Raw genomic sequence first — 19,202 nt, 5'->3', positions numbered from 1 at the left:
TGGAGCAGATCTCAATGCTGTTGGAAGTATAAGTGTATTGTTTGAAGGGGTCAATTGATTTGTAATATGACGTAATACGGCGTTTACTCGTGCTTTTCGCTCCGAACAAGGCTAGCTAAAAGTAGCCTCTGATACCAAATATACCCCTGATACCAAGAATCTCTCTTCAGACTTACTTCGCTGTCGATGTTGCCCAAGGTTTATAGGTACGCATTTTCATATATCTCGGTAAAACGTTCAAGAATAGGGCAAAATGATGTTGGAAAATACGTACGAATTTAAAGCACTTCAATAGAGAAAGCATTAATAGGGGTTGGTCGACCTTGGAAGCCCGTCCCCTTCCGTATATATTTTTATGCTTGTTGTTGTTTGCTCATGCTTACTGTATTAGGTACTTGTATCGGAAATAAATCATTATCTAATAAAAATTGATGAAAATCCTGGGCCTACTTCGGCGACGCCTATGATGACATCAATATTTCAAACGTTTAGCCTAATGGTCGTCCTGCACTGTTGAGAATAAAACAAAAACACTTTTTTAAAATTTGGCCAATCGATTTCAATCTTTTGCTACTAGATGGAAACACAAAATGAGGAAGCTCGATATGCTGTTTGATTTGCCTCGTCGGGTAATTCTTAGGTTTTGTATATTTCCTGACTCTTATCTCAACTGCTTTTCATGTAGTATTTTTGTGAATAAAATTATCGAAGTGTCTCCTGGAGACCGTTTCTTTTATCGAATTCACTCCGGTTTTCCAGAGGCCTAAATTTTATGGATTTAGGAAAATCAAAAATGCCTAACTTTGCAATTAGGATAATTTGTTTTTCTTGTAGTTTTCCCTATGCATGAGAAAGTTAATTAGCCGCAGAACTTTTTGTGCAACGGAAGAAAGAAGGTTGAGTACCACTGAGCTAGACAAAGCACCCTTTCGCCCCTCCCTCTTTCTGACAGAAAATGAAATCTGCAAATTTATGATTTTATTAAAGATTGAATTGGTCATTAAATGTAGAAAAAGTTGAGAAATTAAAAAATAATCACTGCGACTTCAGCACAAGACATACAAACTGCAAAAACAAGTTACAAACGACTTTGCGATCTGCACCAATCTACTGCTTTATTCCATGTGCTAAACATAAAAAAAACTGCTGCTGAATAGACAAAAAGGTGACTTATCATTTGGTAACCAGAGATTCTCATTTTGAGAATGGCAGTAGCCCACCAGTCCTAAGACAATTTTTGAGGGGTCGTGAGGCTAATTAAAAACATATTGATTAGATTCGATCTTATTTTGGATATTTACGTTTCATCCACTAATTTTCAAAAGTTTTTTTTGAATAAAACATACTTTCTCCTCACTATCTATTATTTGTAGCTTATTGTTAGACAGTCATTTTTGAGGTGAGGCCCAAGACTTGACAAAATCTAAAATGGAGGCGCCACTTAAAAAGCTTGAGAAAAACTGATCTAAAATAATGTCACTAGACTCTCTGTGGTGAAAACATGGCAACATTTACCCCCAACAAGTAAATGTACATCATTTCTAGAACCCCAGATTGCGAAGGCGTTTATAGAAGGACACGCCCTCAGCTTCTTTTGGACCCTAATCGATCTTGCAGTGATTTCGGTAATTTGTTCTTAATTTCTACATCTTGACGTAAACTTCTTTCTTTCTGTTCATTTTTAATCGTAATTGCAACTTGATTGGCATCAGGGTCAGGCTTTTTACCCAATCGACCCCAAACGCTATTTCCCCGAACCTGCACGTTCAAATTTCCACTCAGAGACGCGTTTTCTTGACTGCGTCGAGCAGCTTCGATTTTCTTTGCAATTCGATCTGCTCTCATTGTGTCTTCTTCAGTAATTTCGAAAGAATCTTCGTTGTTTTGTACTGGGATCGCGTCATCCAGATCTTTAGCTTTAAAAATAAAGTGAATATGTGAAATTTACTATCTTGTAGCAGTTTTCCTGATCATATTTACTTGCTTGAACTGTTTCAAAATATTGTCAGTCAATACAGGTCTTAACTCTTTTGTTCCGTATAACTTATATATTCGTATTACCATCCTTGGTCATAATAGTTATTTTCGGACTATTTTACGTTTATGTTCATGTTTTGTGAAGTATTCCGCACTAACTAAATCATTTTGAGCATCCAACTATGATCCGTGCTTGATCTGTCAACATTTTGTTTTTTTGTAAATTTTTTATTTTACTACTAAGTGAATTTTATTTGTGTAGGCATTTCAAAGCTTAGAGATACACGAAAGTATTTGTCATTACTTCAAAAAGAGGCCATTTGAACGAGCGGGAAACAATTTCGCGCACATAATAAACAAACAAAGATTCCAGACAACTATCGTGGACATGCTCTCACATATCATTGATTATTTCGCGTTTCGCTTCGCTTGCGAAGCTGAGTCTGGTTTTTCTGCAAAGGCGACGTAACCCTCTTTCAGAAGAGCGGTTGGAATTTCGTTTCTTTGTAACACGTGTTCATCGAAGCGATAAGAGTGTGAAACGTTCTCTCAAAATTTTTTGAAATTTCTCTCTTCTTACACGCGTAGGGTCGAACAGTTTCGCCTACGTCATTTGGGCGCGTTTTAGTAGGAAGACGCGAAAATAAGCTTTTTAAAGAGATATTGGGGGTGTTCCTTGTACGTTTGGTTAACTGGTCATTGCATATTATAAAATGGTACATAAAGTCGATTGTATACAGCGGAAAAAAAGGGTTAAGTCTTGCTACAGAGAGTAAATAAATAATAAAATCCACCTTAAGAGCCTCTAACCTAAGGTTTCATATTTTTACAAAAATCCAACCTAACCTATTTCAGTCTAGTACAAAATACATTTATGCGACCCTGCATGAAACATTGCAGCTATGAACATAACATAACAACCCTAGAATTTCTGTGAGAGTGTAAGCAAGGTAGATTTATTTTTTTTATCTATTTAATTTAATTTGTAGGTCTGACGCCATCACATCTTGGCCATCTAACAGCCAATGATTATTACATTGTGCTTCTTATTATCATATAAACGTTAGCCAAGCTTTTGCAAATAAATTGTTTTTCATTCATGGTGTTTTATATCGAGTTTTGACCCTCCGGTCAGGTAACCAAGTCTATTATCTGGAACTGGGCCACTCAAAAAGGTAATTGCCCACCCCTGACCTGAACATATCATTAGATTTCACTGGCTGCACATAAAGAACATTGTTCGAAGTTAAAGGGATAGTAATTTTTGAATAAAAAAATCGACAGAACTGGAAATGTTGTTTGGACCAGGGAAATTTATATACATTCATTACACAAACATGCAAGTTTTTAGGTTAGGTTTTTGATATATATAGTGAGGAAGAGGAAAGTCACTCTCAACCAAGCGTGCAAATTTTAAAATAGGGTTTTTACATTTATCGTTCACACTACCTGAACTGTTGATAAGATCCCTGTCTTCTTTTTCATTGTCTTCTTCTGACTCACTTTCAGACGATCCACTAGATGTCTCCCCATCATTTTTTCGGGCTTTCTTAGCATTTGACCATTCCTCCTCACTATACATTTGTCGTTTCTTAGTTGCATATTTTTTTGCTGATTCATGTTCTTCTTCTATGTCATGTTCCGCTTCATCGGTTTCTGGCTTGTAGCCAGAATATTCACGCTTGGCTACCCTTCCGTGATATCTTTTCATGAATGAGCGACTTAATAGTCCACGAATGTTGCCGTAATTTGGATTACCATATCGACGATAATAGTGGCTCTTTTTAGCCCCACCTAGTGTTTTTTTATCGTTTACGTTAGCGAGTCTCATTTTTAGTAAAACTTTCCTCTCGCCTTTCAAGAAAGGACGCTTGCATCTTCGTAATTCATTTTTGAAAGCTCCATTAACTTTATCCAATTGCTTTTGCTCCGAATCTGTAAAAACAGTGTACAAGTTTTTGACTATTAGAGAGGAGGGGGGGGGGCAACATTTTATTATGACAGTGGGCCATATACCCCGACATTCTGACTTCTAGCTGGGCAACGCAAAAAACGTTTCCACTATTTTAGTAGGACTGGCATTAGAGCATGGTTGTGCAACATTTTATGTCGGTGGGCCATATAACCAACTTCTGACGTCTAGCTATGCCATACAAAAAATTGGTTTTTCATGTACAGTACAAATTAAAAAATTAGCTACAACCAAATTGCCATGGGAAAGGCAAGAGAATGCGGATATCACTTAGCTAATGAAGGCACTGGGCAAAACGACGAAAGATTTAATGCAGCGACAAGAGCAAAAAACATCACATATTTTTACCCATGTGAGCGCCTTTTGAAAAAAAATTAGGATGTTATGCTTGAAGGGGAAAAACCTGAGTGTTGATAGCGGCCACACTAAATAGCTTGGCGGGCCGAGTTGTGGCCACAGAATAGCGTTTAACACCCCTGGATTAGGGGTTTTGATATTATTCATTCCGGAAGCCAAATTATGATACTAATCCTCTCGCCTAGTTATCGCAGTGTTGGAGAGGCTGGAGTTATAGAATCACGATGGATTCACAATTTATCGAAGCTTCGTAGCGAATTGATTAAGTCATTTACATGAAAGTCTGTAACTTTGTTCCAAGATCAGTCATCTTAAGAGCAGGTTCGGTTCGCTTGACCATGCAAATTTCGGCGCTCTGGAAGTATGTGCACCGAGATGGCGCACAACCTGAGCCCTAACCTAGTACACATACTATGTTCAGGTTGAGCGCCATCTTGGTGCACATACTTTGGAAGCACCCAAATTTCTTAATAACCGTAGTGTTCACCTTTTTCAGTGTTCCCCTCATCAACTTCCATTTCTTCATCGGTTTCCATTAAGTCTAAGTCATCATCTTCATCTTTAGCTTCTCCCTTCGTTTCAGAACCCTCCTGTGTAAGAATAAGAATTCATATTTATTTTTGTAAAAATATTTTTATTTTTTCAAAGAGAATTGCTTGAAGCAACGTCATCAGTTGCACTTGCTCAAAAATAAAGAATATTCATTTCTGAATACGCTAACAGAAGACCACTGAATACCCAGTGCTACTGATATGATGTATAATTAGGGCAATTCTATGTGTAAAGGGTGAATGAAACTAGGCCGACTTAAGTAAATACTGCGAGAAAACAGTTACGCTTGCGAGAAATAAATTTCACCTAATTCAATAGAAGTAACATGCAGTAACTCAGAAGCAAAGAAAATTAGGACCTCCTGAAGTATGTGCACCAAGATGGCGCACAACCTGAACTCAGGTTGTGTACCAGGTTAGGGTTCAGGTTGTGCGGCATCTTGGTGCGCATACTTCAGGAGTACCAAAAATTCATTATTTTTGAGAAAACTCACAAATGAGCACCAAAATTCCAGTTACCAGAACTACAGCAGATCCTCGCATATAAGTCCACCCCCTCAAAACGGTGAATTTATAAAAATTCGCATATAGCCCGACACTACAAATCATAACACACTGTACGAACCTACTACAGTAATTGGTTGCAGAAGATAATTAATTAAAATGATAATCATTATTATTATGTTTTACTGTTATTAATAACAGTGAGAGGTGTCTCGAAATCCTTCAAATTCATCCTCATTATCACTGTCAAACTTCTCAAACTCGTTTGAGTGCGGTCAGAGTTATGCGCACAAAAGCCAACCCCTTAGTTTTAAACTCGACTTGAATGCGGAGATATGCCATTCAAGTGAATACAAACAGAAAAAAACGACTACGGAGGTAGTGTTGTGGATTCCGCATAACTGAAGTTTATAGATTTCATTTTTATCCCAGGGAAAAGGAAATCCAATGACATTAGGATTAGGATTTACATATTTATCCCGGGGGAGAGGAAAGCCGATAAGACGGCTTATCCATATGGCGAACCACGGCCTCTCGTCCGGTTACCATTCCAGGTCGGGTATGGGATTAGTTATATTGTTTGTTTTCGGAAGCATGGACTTGGTGGTGGAGGAAGCCGTAACCGACCAGCGGTTACGTGAACCACCCAACGACGGCGAGGAGTCCAGCAATCCTCTCGCACATAACCATCCCTGCATGGGATTCGAACCTGCGAACCCACGCAGAGTAATTAGAGGTGCGGTGGCGAGCGAATTCCTAACGCTTAGCCCGTTGAGCCACACCGCCGCGCATGGATTTAATATAGTCATGCGTTTGGTTACAAGTCCAGGTCAGGTATTTGGAGAGTTAATCAGTCACTTGTTTTATATGAATATCCTTGTATAGCGGATTGGGCATTTCAAATCGAATAGTAAATTATTCGAATCGGTTTAGAGCAAATTTTCGAATCACCGCCATCTTGTTTTACTCTTTCCGCCAATGGTCAAGGTAAATTTCTCAATTTTTTTTTCAATACAATTCTGACTTATGACTCTTTCTGTATTGAGGTATTGATGAAAACGTGTTTTTTTTTTATTGTCAGTGATGTATTCTATGTTTTCGGTAATTCATGTGTCTGGAGGAACTAAAATACTAAGGAAGTTACATACAATTTCATACCTTCCAAGTATTCGAGATTTGATTCGAAAAAATTATTCGATTCGATGCTGAAATCATCAGGTATTCGAAAATGCCCAGGCCTAATAGTAGAGAAAGCTACAACCATTCACTGGTTGAGTGAACCACAATGAAGGCTAGCAATATCCAAGCACATGACTATCCACATAGGATACAAGCTCGCAAATCAGGGACTAAAACAACTAAGATACAAACGAGAATATCGGTCGGAGACCGAAGACTTGTCGATCGAAACTTCGGTTTCGATTCATGACTCTATAGTGACACCACGTCTCCCATCACTAATTAATTAATAACTCGCTAATTATACGACATAATTCATCCAAAATCAATAGGCTTTTGGTCCGAGATATGATGAATGCACATGCAAAATTTGGAGCAGATTCAACCACGCCTTCGTGAGATATCGCGTGCATCTAACAGACAGACAGACAAATACCTATCAACACACTTACCGATCTAAAGATCGATAAGTAATGGATTGAAATAAAAAGAACTTCAGTTCGATCATCTGCGTCTGAGTCCGAAAACGAGTCAATCACTGATTTACATCTCACTGACAGTTAGATGAGTCTGAGTTCTTTTATTTGTGTGAATCGGGTCACTTCAAGTCTTTACAAATGGTGACTTAAGTCAAGCCAACACCTGTAGCAGTCAAAAGTATAGCAATCCTTTTACACTTACTTATCCCGACCAGCAGATTCGAGCCAGCAGATCGCTAATTTTAAAATGTCCAAGATACAAATAAAATAACGGCAAACTTACCTTAGTTTTATCAGACTCATTAGCTCCATCTTGTGATTTTGTTCTCGATTTATAAGGTTTTGTCATTTTTAATAAAGCAGAGGCCGCAGATTCAGTATCTTTCCAAACAACATTACACGACGTGTCATCAATCCACTCGATGTGGGAGGGAAAATGGTCGCTGAAAAAACTGAAAATATCCTCCGTACTCATGTCATCAAGTCCTCGAAGATGGATGGCGTCGAGTCTGATTGACTAAAAAAGAAAATGATGAAAATATTTATAAGAAATGTTAGGAAAATTTTTTAATATATACAACTTCAACTCCAAACAAGCTACCCAGTTTATTTTAAACTCCAAGTGAGTTGGTGTGCATGGGGTCGAGTCTTATGCCTGAATTACGACTACCGTATATGGTCGTTTTACTGCCCGTTCTTGATTAAGGGTGTGAACAGAACATAAAAATAAATAAGGGCCGCCGATGTAGCTGATTTTTCAGTGGTAGAGAACAATAGGAAATAAGAAGCGCTTTTGTCAGAACGCTGTTCAATTTTAAGCGCCGGTAGATAACACTCACACCTTGGGAGTCCAAGTACATAACAAACAGCATTGATTACGTAACACCATGGTTCTCAAACTGGGCGTCGCGACGCCCAAGTGCGTTGTTTCAATATTGATAGGGCGTCGCAAAACTTTCCTCCTTTTGCGGATTGGTACCTGCTGTGCGTAGAAAAAGTCAAAATTTTCGTTATTCTCGTTTAAATCTTATTTGAGAACTGAACACAACAATATATTAATTATTGTAACGGTCGAAAATAACAAGCACCTGTGCTTGAATAAGGGCCGGTTTGAATAAGGGCCCGGCTAGTGAGTTGGTTGAAAAAAATATAGGCCCGGGCTACAAAACGAGCAAATACGGTATGTACAACAAGCAGTCATTGCCATGTAAGAATCTAGCATTTTTGCAAAAACAAGAATATTTCTGGTTCAGCATTGCCTACCCAAATAATTGCACTCTGGTTAACGTGGACGTAACGTGGTCAGACCTTCGATTTCAAACAATAACATCAAAATAGTTACGCCAGTGCTTCCCAACCTTCATTACTTATCGATTTTAATCGGTAAGTACGTTGATAGGTATTTGTCTGTCTGTTTGTCTGTAGATTAAATCTGCTCCAGATTTTGCATGTGCATTCATCTTATCTCGGACCAGAAGCCTATTGATTTTGAGCGAATTATGTCGTATAATTAGCGAGTTATTAATAAATTAGTGATGAGACACAAGATGTCACTATGGAGTAAGAGCTTTGTTTTGGGGATCCCCTAACTTGCGATTGATAAGTCTTCGATCTCTGACCTCAAATTTGATAATTTCAAGGGTCCTTCATGTGTGGTACAGAGTGTGGACAACCTTCTGCAGCTTGAATGGTCCATAATGTGTGCATATACAAGTATTACATTAATACTAAAGGAATAAAGAACGAGTATATCTGTTGGAGACAAAAGACTTATCGATCGAAACTGCGGTTTCGATTTATGACTCTATAGTGACACCGCGTGTCCCATCACTAATTAATTAATACCTCGCTAATTATACTACATAATTCATCCGAAATCAATAGTCTTCCGGTCCAATATGATTAATGCACATGCAAAATTTGGAGCAGATTCAACCACGCCTTCGTGAGATATCGCGTGCATTTAACAGACAGACAGACAAATACCTATCAACATACTTACCAATCTGAAGATCGACAAGTAAAAAAGAATGATAACACTACATTCAAATATAAAGTTGAATTCCCCTCTTGAACTGTTAAATTCCCTCTGGTTGGGAGACACTGTCCTTGCCAATTGTATTTAAGCCTTTTACCTTTAAAATATCCCCTTCTTCGTTCATTTTCTCAATTTTTGCGATGAGATTTTTTACGGCGTCTAACTCATTATCCTCAGGTTCAATCTCTCCTCGTAACAACGGAGATTGGAACCTCTGGGCACGAGTTTGCTTTCGAAGTTTGGCTTCCTCAGCTGTCAGACCCATTTCTTTCAATAATTTGTTTTCATAGATCTTTGTGTGAGGAAATGATTTCGTCTCAAGCTGAAAATATGGATAACAAGAAGATGTGAAAAAATAAAATTATTTTATTTATGAAAAAATTTGCTCAAATCAAGATCGCACGGACTTAGAAATAATAAGTTAAAGGTTCTTGGCAATGCAATCAGGAAAACGTCTACAGAGTAGTAAATTTCTCGTCATACTTTGAGACTTCAATAACTTTTCAAGTATTCGATTCGGACCAGTCTGATTTTTTTTATTTTAGAGGATTGTCTCCATTTAACTTTGGATATGTAAAAGGATGTGGAATATTTTGCCGTTACTCAGTTTTCCACAACTGGCGCAACCGAAAAGATAGAGTCACTGAAATATAGTTACCGTAGGTGCAGAATGAAATGCATTTTCTGGCCAAACCGGATCACAGAAATTTTCAAGTTTTGTATACGGACCTTAAGCAAAAATAGATTAGTAACCCTGGCCTACAGTACCTTGAACTCCACAGCATCTTTTTCCTCTTTGACCTCTGTAACTTCCTCATCTTCTTCCTGGAATTCAACAATGGGTTCATCGCCCTGATTTTCATCTTGGTCTACAGATATTGTAAGATTTGGAACTAACGTATTGGACGCTTTTACTTCTATAACTTCCACCTCAGCGTCCGACATTTTATATTTTTATTCAAAAATTTTTTTGATGTTTATTTCACTACAGGCAAACAATACAATGTCATTAAATAGATTAATTCTTCGATTGCTCACATACGGAAAATGTACAGTACAGTTCGGAAAAGCAAATTATGACACATTGAAATTTGATTTTATTTAACAATAAATTACATCAAAAAAGGTCTCAAAATATCTAAAATTGAATGTGTGTGAAACACAACTGTTCTTTTGGGAATACAAGGGTGTTCAAAAAATTTCGCCTGATTTGATAGTAATAGCAATCAAAAATTTCTTTGTCTTTGTTTATTAATAGTTCTTAATGTGCTTGTAGTTCTTATTTATCAATTATCATACAATAAAATTTATTAAACTTACAATTGTTATTACTATGAAATCAGGCAAAAATATATTGGACACACTGTATAAAAGATTATGTGACTGGATGTCTGATATTTGAGAATCGTGCTTCACGACTCGACAGTATTTGAATAGATTTAATTTAACATTTTGTGACAAGTTCTAAACCAGCAATTCCTAACGAGGGCCACAGCGCAGTTTTAGGGGGGTAACGCTAGGCGCAAAACAGATTTCACTTTTTCCCTTCACAAGAAACATTCTTCCTAGTTTCATTTCTTTGATAAGGTCATTTCAAAGAGTGTTTTCTCTTTGTTGAGCATGAATTGTTTGATTATAATGGGATTTGAAATCCACCAATGAAAATAACAATATAAATACAGAAATACCAATGTAATGATAAACAAGGGGACATGAACTATAAAAGGTTGGGAACCACAGTTTTAAACCAAAAACGTAACATAAAGGCACAAAAGTAACTTTTAGGAAATAAATTAATATTTTATGACAAAAGCAAAATTTTCTCAAGTTGCACAGCACACTTAGTCATGCATGAATGTTTCAAACGTATTCAAATAAATTAGCATATATAATGGAACTACTTTTGTCATGTCAAGGAAGGCAAAAAGCCTTCCCAATTTTTTGTGACCTACAAGGCTTTTGCATGTTTTAAAAATATTGAATGTATGTGAATTTGAAAAGTTTGAGAACTTCTTAAGTATAATGAAGATAAATATCCCAAATATATTTTGCTCCTTTATAGATATTGTTAACTATCAGTGGCTGATCTGAGGGCGTGGGGATTCAGGGTTAGGCCCCCCCCCCCTCTTTTGAAATGTGAAAAAAAAGTGAAAAGCAGTTTGCGCATCATACATAGCAATTTTCGTAGCTTAAAACCAGTGGTTGGATTCAGCCGGTTCGCACCGGTTCTATAGAACCGTCTCACGGAATTTTATGAGATCAGCGAACCGGTTAGCATTACTGGTTACTGTCAATGTTCTGTTTGTAACAGAACCGACTGAAAAATATGACTTTTGTGAGGGAACCGGCTGACAAAAAATTTGAATCCCATCACTGCTTGAAACGCTTTTAGATCTCTAAGACTCTTAAAAACCTGAACCCACTAGCTCAGGGTGGTCTAAATCTAGGCCAGCGGGCCACATGTGGCCCGACGCTCCATTATCTGTGGCCCTCGCCGCATTCGGAGAGTAATCAAAATAACGTATTTTAAATTGCTTCTCATAAAATAAATCAGAAAAATCGTTTGACGTATTGTTCTTATATCACCACTGTGACTGAATTGACTAGTATGATGGCTAGCTGAAGCAACTAGCAAAGTTGAAGATGTGATGGGCAGTCTGAATTGTTACCTGGATTTCTATCGTTTTGGTCGGGAATATATCCTAACAATATAGGCATGATAGAAAACTAAACATCCGATGCGGATTCCATTAGTCTAGGTTAGAAATGCTTGATAACTATTTGTTTACATAATAGAAGTGCTTGTTTTGTATTGCACTGTTTATCTATTCTTGATCGTATTGTGGCCCGCGGGCCGCGACCAATGCCAAAATAATTTTGTGGCCCGCGTAGCCCACAACCTTGGACCACCCTGCTGTTACAGTCAAACTTGGTAATTCAAAATTTAAAAATCTCCCCCCCCGAGAATTCCTGGTCACGCCCCCTGTTGGCCGTTCATCAAAGTTTTATCCTTCTTGTTCATAGTTTTCAGTTTTCATGTCATTCAGTCCGAGTTCCTCATTTTGATCGTACGTTCGTTCATAAAGTTCGATTTTCATTTCTGGGTCATCTTCTGGGGCGTAAACATTCTGTAGATACGAGTTACCTGCTGGGTCATCCATTATGAATGTAAAATTCGATTTCCCGTTTTTTAGACTCTCTAATTTTTCTCCGAATGTTGTGATATTTTTTCTCATGTCGGCATCCACACTATCTCCCGCTGTAAAAGGGTTTTTCTTAACAACGAGGTCCCTGATATCGTCCAGTAAGCCTTCCAAAGTCGTGAATTTTCCTGCGATCGCGTGACCCCCAATTTCCATATCAATTTCTGGAATGCGCACAGAGCATGTTTCAGATTTGAGTAAATCACGATTCATATCTGATGCATCAGTAACGTTCAAAGTTATCTTTTTCCCTTTTTCTTCAAATCCTGTGCCAGATTTGACTTCATTTGTACGCTCTCCACATGTGTCACACGATGTCGCCATTAGGATAATTTCTTTGAAGTGGGGGATGTCTACCATTTTCATATTTGTATCCACTGGTGCGTTGCAATTCGGACAATTTGTTTTAAATTGCATAACCTCTCCTGGTGCAGGGTTATCCGTCTCTTCAGATCCGTTATTTCCATCAGCGGGGGCAGCAGAGATCCCAAGAGCTTCGTTTTGTTGTTTCGTACGCTCAAAATGTGAAATTATCATCTGCGGGTCTGGATTTGGTGCGTTGTAATTTTCAATGTGACAATTTCCTGCTGGATCTTCAAGAATCATCTTAAATGGTTTTTCTCGTGTTTGAAGTTCTTTTAATTTTTTAACAAAAGCATCAATTTTTTCAGCAGTTGCGGGATCCATGATGCGCCTAACTGGTTGTTCTTGTTCTAACCCACGTACAGCACGATCCATCACTCCTTCGATTGTCGTTAAAATACCTTTTTGCGACTCGGGAGGTATTTCGAAATCAATTTCCGGGATTTTTATCGTAGTGGACTCCGTTTTTACGACTCGCCGATTGAGGTCACGCTGAGGGTCAACGTTGAATGACATTTTTACCCCAAATTCTTGAATAGGATCCGCCGATTGTAAGTCAGTATCTGAATGACCACAATGATCGCACGAAAACGAACTAACGACTAGATCCTTAAAGAACGGAATTTTTGTGAGTAGTAAGCGCGTTGTTCCTTGCTGGTGACAATACATACACAAACTCTGGATTTCTGTTGTTTCCAATTCGTCATGGTCAGACTGAAATAAGGGTTTATTTGTCTTGGTCTTTTTGGGCTCGGAAGCCATATTTTTTTGATGCAAGATTATTGAATAAATAAAGTTTAAAAAAATCTTATCAATCTAGTCCTTTGAAAATATGAAAAAATGAATGTTATGCTATGGCAGTATAGCACACTATACAAATCGGGTGACATTGTCCTGCTTCAGAGAAACCCATTTTACAGATGATCAGACACCCCTCCTTTGGGAGACGTCTAGGCATTGTCCTCCCTCAATATCGAAAATAATACAGTAAAATGAAGTTGCGCAAAATACTACAAAAAAGCACAATCTAGTAACGTCATCATTGAATTCCTTGGGAAAAAATAATCCGATTTACAGAAGGAAAAAAAAATTTTACCGTAGCATTCGACGGCAATTTTGATCATGTGACGGTCGCGATTAATTTAGATTATTATTGAGACAAGCATGGCGCGATATGAAGCATCTGACGCGATCCCAGACGCCCCTCGTTTGTGAGACACATGGAGTGTTTGTTTTATTTAGCCAAATGGAAGGAAATTCTTGGAATTTGGAGATAGTGTGCTGTACTGTATGGTGAGGAGTGAGAAACCCTAAACTCTTGAGTCATGCCACGTTGCAGCTCACGCAAGCAAAACGATCGCTGAGTTACCGTATGTCTCAATCATCGGCTTTGGTAAGTTCGGTGGTGTGGTGCATCGCGCTACGAATACTCTCACCCTCGCATCTCTCATTACCTTGTGTAGGACATCAGCTGGTGCTGGTCACCGGACGAAAGGCCGCCATATGATTAAGCGATCTTATCTCTCTTAATAAAACATGTAAATCCGGGTTTAGTGTAGTTTCGTACCTAAATTACTTCTAGTGGGCGTAGCATCACATGCATAGGTTAATCCTAACCCCCGCCTGACCGTGGCATCCAAAAATTACGTCACTACGACGTCACCGTGACATAATGGAGCCCTTCAAACTATACGAACTGTCATCCAAGACGGTCAGACGAGAACCCAAAATCGAACAGCTATTTCTCGTCTCAACGATCCCGATAAGAGAGAGATCGCTGTCGTTAGCGAGTTCTTTATCGTCGGCGCAGATGCCTTCTCGGGTAATCGTAGTTATACTTCGGCAACTCTGTGACGTGATTGTGAGGTCGCAGTGACGTAATTTTTTGGGATGACGTAGTCAGGTGGGGGTTAGGATTGACATGTCAAAAAAATTGTTATGCTACACCCATTAGAAGTACGTTAGGTACGAAACTACACGAGACCCGTATATCCTGCCCTATTAATTTTCATTTAAATGACTAAGCTCACAACATTTGTTTTTGAACTTAGAGTAGAAAAAATTAGTCTACAGACAATTCTCATGCATTAAAACAGGGGTGTGCAAACTTCAGCCCCCAAGAAAAATTGTGCAGCCAGCGGAGAAGTGTCAATTTTGAATAGTGCGCCCGCAAAATGAGTTTTTAGTTTAGTTAACCTGGTAGTCTACTAGTCCAGCGGTTCCCAAACTATGGGTTGCGACCGACTGGTGGGTCGCAAGAGGAATCTCAGTGGGTCGTGAAAAGATGTAGAAAGCTTTGATCAATTATACTAGTTATTAGGATCGGTGGCAAAGCAAATTTCGAAATAAACGACAACTTTTTAATTTTTTACGTCTAAAACTATCTGAAATTGAAATAAATGTCAAGTCTATTATGGAAAATAGCAAGAAATAAGCTCATCTTTCTCACTAGCTTCACTAAAAATTCAATTTGAAAAAATAAATTTGTTTCTTCCATTGATGTTTAATTAATTTATTAAAGTTAAATGGGTCGCCATAAGCTGTGGTAAAAAATAGTGGGTCCCAACTCTAAAAAGTTTGGGAACCACTGTACTAGTCTATGCGTGAGCAGTCCAAATTCTTTTTTGCGTCGCAAAGCCTATACCAGCCTGAGTGCTACTATCATATCAGCAAAACTAGCTAGCAAAATATCCCGTGTTAAAAAATTTGTTTCTCACTGAATTCGTTCAAGTCGGCAGATCGGTGTGACAATAAATTTGAATAGCAGTTTTTTTTCATAAGTTTATGCGTTTATCTCACCATTTCTGCAAAGACCAATAATAATGTCGTAAGATCAATAACAAAACAAAACTTAATCTTGAAAAAAGGTACCGCCCGGGGCTTCAGACTGTCCTATAAAAAGCTGTCAACTGCAGTCATGCAAGGGTAGCACTTTACGGTACTTGTCAGCATAGGAAATAAACGTCCAAACTAAACGAAATTTACCTGATCAAGTTTTTTTTTTTTAAATGGATCCACAATGTTAATTATTCAAGAAGTAAATAATAGATACCGCCATACCGGTACCACCGGTAAATTAAATATAAATAAAGACATATTGTGTACCACAAGTGAACAAACATATATATCAGTAATATCAAGATAATTCTATCAGATATAATATTCCATATAATCCAGGGAGTTCCAATAATTCCAAGTTTCACGATTTCACTAATACTACCAAACCTGAAAACGCTGAAATGTGTGAAATCATACATTTTGAGGACAACACTAAAAGGCTGAAGGAAGAAACGGATGAAGTGGAGGGAAAACGGAAGTTGAAGTGTTCCCAAAGGTGAAAAATTAAAAAAACACTAAAAGGCTGAACACTAAAAGTAAGAAGTGGATGAAATTTTTTCCGACGGGTAGTTAGGTGGCTGGAGTCACTAAAAAGCTGAACACTAAAAGGAAGAGGTGGATGAAATTTTTTCCGACGAATAATGAAGTGGTTGAAGTCACTAAAAAGCTGATGGAATTTTTTCCGACGAATAATGAGGTGGTTGAAAGTCACTAAAAAGCTGAACACTAAAAGGAAGAAGTGGATGAAATTTCTTCCGACGAATAATGAGGTGGTTGACGCCACTAAAAAGCTGAACACTAAAAGGAAGAGGTGGATGAAATTGTTTCCGACGAATAACGAGGTGGTTGAAGTCACTAAAAAGCTGAACACTAAAAGGAAGAAGTGGATGAAATTTCTTCCGACGAATAATGAGGTGGTTGAAGTCACTTAAAAGCTGAACACTAAAAGGAAGAAGTGGATGAAATTTCTTCCGACGAATAATGAGGTGGTTGAAGTCACTAAAAAGCTGAACACTAAAAGGAAGAAGTGGATGAAATTTCTTCCGACGAATAATGAGGTGGTTGACGCCACTAAAAAGCTGAACACTAAAAGGAAGAGGTGGATGAAATTGTTTCCGACGAATAATGAGGTGGTTGAAGTCACTAAAAAGCTGAACACTAAAAGGAAGAAGTGATTTTTGATTGATTTTTTGATATCAGGTATTTAACCGTCCGATGGATTTATAAAATTTCACAAAGCTCGGTTCACAAGCGCTTTCAATCTTGCTATCATTTTCCACTACCTATCTTTGCGAAATGAGCTTTTTAAGCATGGTCGGTCTAGGGCTGGGCAAAATATTCGAATAGCGAATACAATATTAAAATATGCGAATGCTATTTTACTATTCGTATGTACAATACCACGTAATCTGTACCGCTTTGCTTGGGCACGGAATTCACGCCGGTAAGTCGATCGCTTGGATTACGCGAGAATTCTCCCTCGGTTCCACTGTTATTTTGCAAAAAGCGTGCCGACACTAGTCCGCAAATGTAGAAACGTCACCCCAAATAAGATATCTAAAATAAAGTTAACAGATTTTAAAGATTTTATTAGCCTCCGCATGCATGACCCGAATAGAAAATAATTTTCGGAAATTAAGAGTTACAAAGACGTTTTCGATACATGGTGAAAACGGCAATTTTAGGTCGTCAGAAAATTCGAGTTATATAATTGGTTCACATACCACGGGAGTACCATATAAATAGCATAGATTTGAAAATGGCGAGTCAGAGTTTTGAAAAGCCGGTATAAAAACTTATAACAAGATAAGAAATGACAGGCCATACTTTCTTTTAATGGACTCTAATAGATCGGCATGTATTTTTAGTGATCCATTTCATCCTTGACCAAAAAATGTTTCAAAAATGTGAACATTATACTCGACCATGGATGGAGTCATCATCGGAATTGATTACATTCGTTGCCTTTTGAAGCTTTTCTTGCAGTATTAATTAGGGCGTGGCATCATCAAAATCGTCAAGTGGAGTGTTGAATTTGCAAATTCCGTAAATAAAATTATGAATTTCTCGGTAACGATATTAGCTATGATAATGGTCGGGGTATTGATTTGTTGTAAAATAAATGGTGACTTGAGGTGATTAATTATAATTAGCGTCTTCCCTTCTACTAGGTACGAAAAGCACTTGGGCACAAAATTGTTTACAATTTTTTTGGTATTAGGTCGTGTATGTGAAATATCGTTCAAGAGTGCTGCCAAACGACAACGTGGAATTGCCTTTATTTCAGATTTTAAATCAACATTCTTTATTCACGCAATCACAGCTTCACAGATTTATCTAAATCTAAAACTGGGACGTTCAATTTGCAAACGGCGATAAGTTAGATCAGAGTCGGCGCAAAAGATAAACATCAGAATACAATTAATTTGGCTTTGAAATCACTCCTTAATGTCATTAAAATCTGTCGCTGATGTGAACTCATAGTTATATCAATAATATGAAACTTCGATCTCCGCCGACTCACAGGAATTAATAGTTGCGCAAAAGAACAAATGACGGGAATTTAAAAACGTTCAGGGGGACAAAATATCAGCGATTATGACGAAATTAATCAGTAAAAATCGCTTTGTTGCCGATTTTCCATGTTTCTATTAGTTTCCAAATCTACCTCCGATGTTCTGGACCCTGCTGCGTATAAAAAATATTCGGTATTGGACTATTCGGTATTTGTTAAGAATATTCGAATTATTTGATTCGAAAAAAATATTCGATTTTGCCCACCCTTTTCTTGGCCGCCAATAAGAGTATAAAAAACACGAAAAATTGAGAGTCATCGAGAAAGAGCTGCGTGTTTGTCTCTCTCAATTAAATTCCAGCCAGAATAAAATATTGAAACTTATCGAAACAGGCCCAGATATTACATTAAAATACCATTTCTGTTCCTAGCTCATCGGTAGCTCTGAATCGGAATATGTGCAACGTCTTTTCCAGCTGAAGTTGACAAGCTATTATTAATTTCGTTAATTTATTTTATTCCGAAATGATCGATGTCAGTTAATTGCATAATATAGTTTATTTCCAAAAATCTCATTTGGTGTTCCGTCACAATTTTAGAATAAAAAATGTGTTCCGCGATACAATAAAGGTTGAAAATCACTGGTGTACGAGGTTAGGGATCAGGTTGTGCGACATCTTGGTGCGCGTACTCCAGTAGTACCAATATTTCAATTTCAACGGAGTTTAAATTAAATTTCAATCAAAATTAAATGTTTTCTAAAAGTCGGTATCTGATCGTTTATCAATTCATGTCAAGGCGTACCATAACTTAGTCGCAAAGAAGGTATGCTGTTGCATATTTTTAACAAAATTGCAACGAACTTTCGGGTATACGATCCATTTTAATTTGCGTGTGATAGAAACTTAGGTCATTCAGTGGAATACTCAACTGACAGATTGAAGGAAATTAATTACCCACACAGCACGTCAGCATCTCGAGTGATGATCAGGGTGTGTTGCGCTGAACATGAAAATGAATGAAGGCAGATCAATAAAAGTAAATAACGAAAAATTCATTTACATTCCCGTCTGGCAATAGGTGTTATTTGGAGTGTTTGTTTTTCTTCGCTAAACGGCTCTCTTTTTTTCGAATCGCGTAAATCAGATTCGAAAAAAAATTGCGATTTGAATCGATTCAATTCATAAATCTAAAAGGGGCATGCCTACTCATTAGTCCGCTTTCAG

At 37.8% G+C, this 19,202-nt stretch overlaps 3 protein-coding genes across 3 annotated transcripts in view; all 3 read right to left on the bottom strand.

The window, feature by feature from the left end:
* The window catches only part of LOC120334744 (afadin- and alpha-actinin-binding protein A-like), a 165,345-nt gene that overhangs the window by 109,466 nt on the left and 36,677 nt on the right, over positions 1-19,202 (bottom strand). The window lies entirely within an intron of this gene.
* On the bottom strand, positions 962-10,016 carry LOC120334754 (uncharacterized). Its single transcript, XM_039402256.2, has 6 exons — positions 9,826-10,016; positions 9,155-9,379; positions 7,303-7,536; positions 4,794-4,896; positions 3,427-3,912; positions 962-1,916 (listed from the first exon to the last, which is right to left on the bottom strand). Exons 1-6 carry the CDS (start codon positions 10,000-10,002, stop codon positions 1,585-1,587), a joined length of 1,557 nt encoding a protein of 518 aa, XP_039258190.2. The 5' UTR covers positions 10,003-10,016; the 3' UTR covers positions 962-1,584.
* Positions 10,043-13,455, bottom strand: LOC120334758 (zinc finger protein ZPR1-like). Its single transcript, XM_039402261.2, has one exon. It carries the CDS (start codon positions 13,383-13,385, stop codon positions 12,063-12,065), a length of 1,323 nt encoding a protein of 440 aa, XP_039258195.2. The 5' UTR covers positions 13,386-13,455; the 3' UTR covers positions 10,043-12,062.

The sequence above is a fragment of the Styela clava genome, chromosome 1 (genome assembly GCF_964204865.1).
Source record: "Styela clava chromosome 1, kaStyClav1.hap1.2, whole genome shotgun sequence".
Taxonomy (NCBI): Eukaryota; Metazoa; Chordata; class Ascidiacea; order Stolidobranchia; family Styelidae; genus Styela; species Styela clava.
The sequence above is the reverse complement of the archived record's forward strand: the minus strand, read 5'-3'. Positions and strand labels throughout refer to the sequence as shown.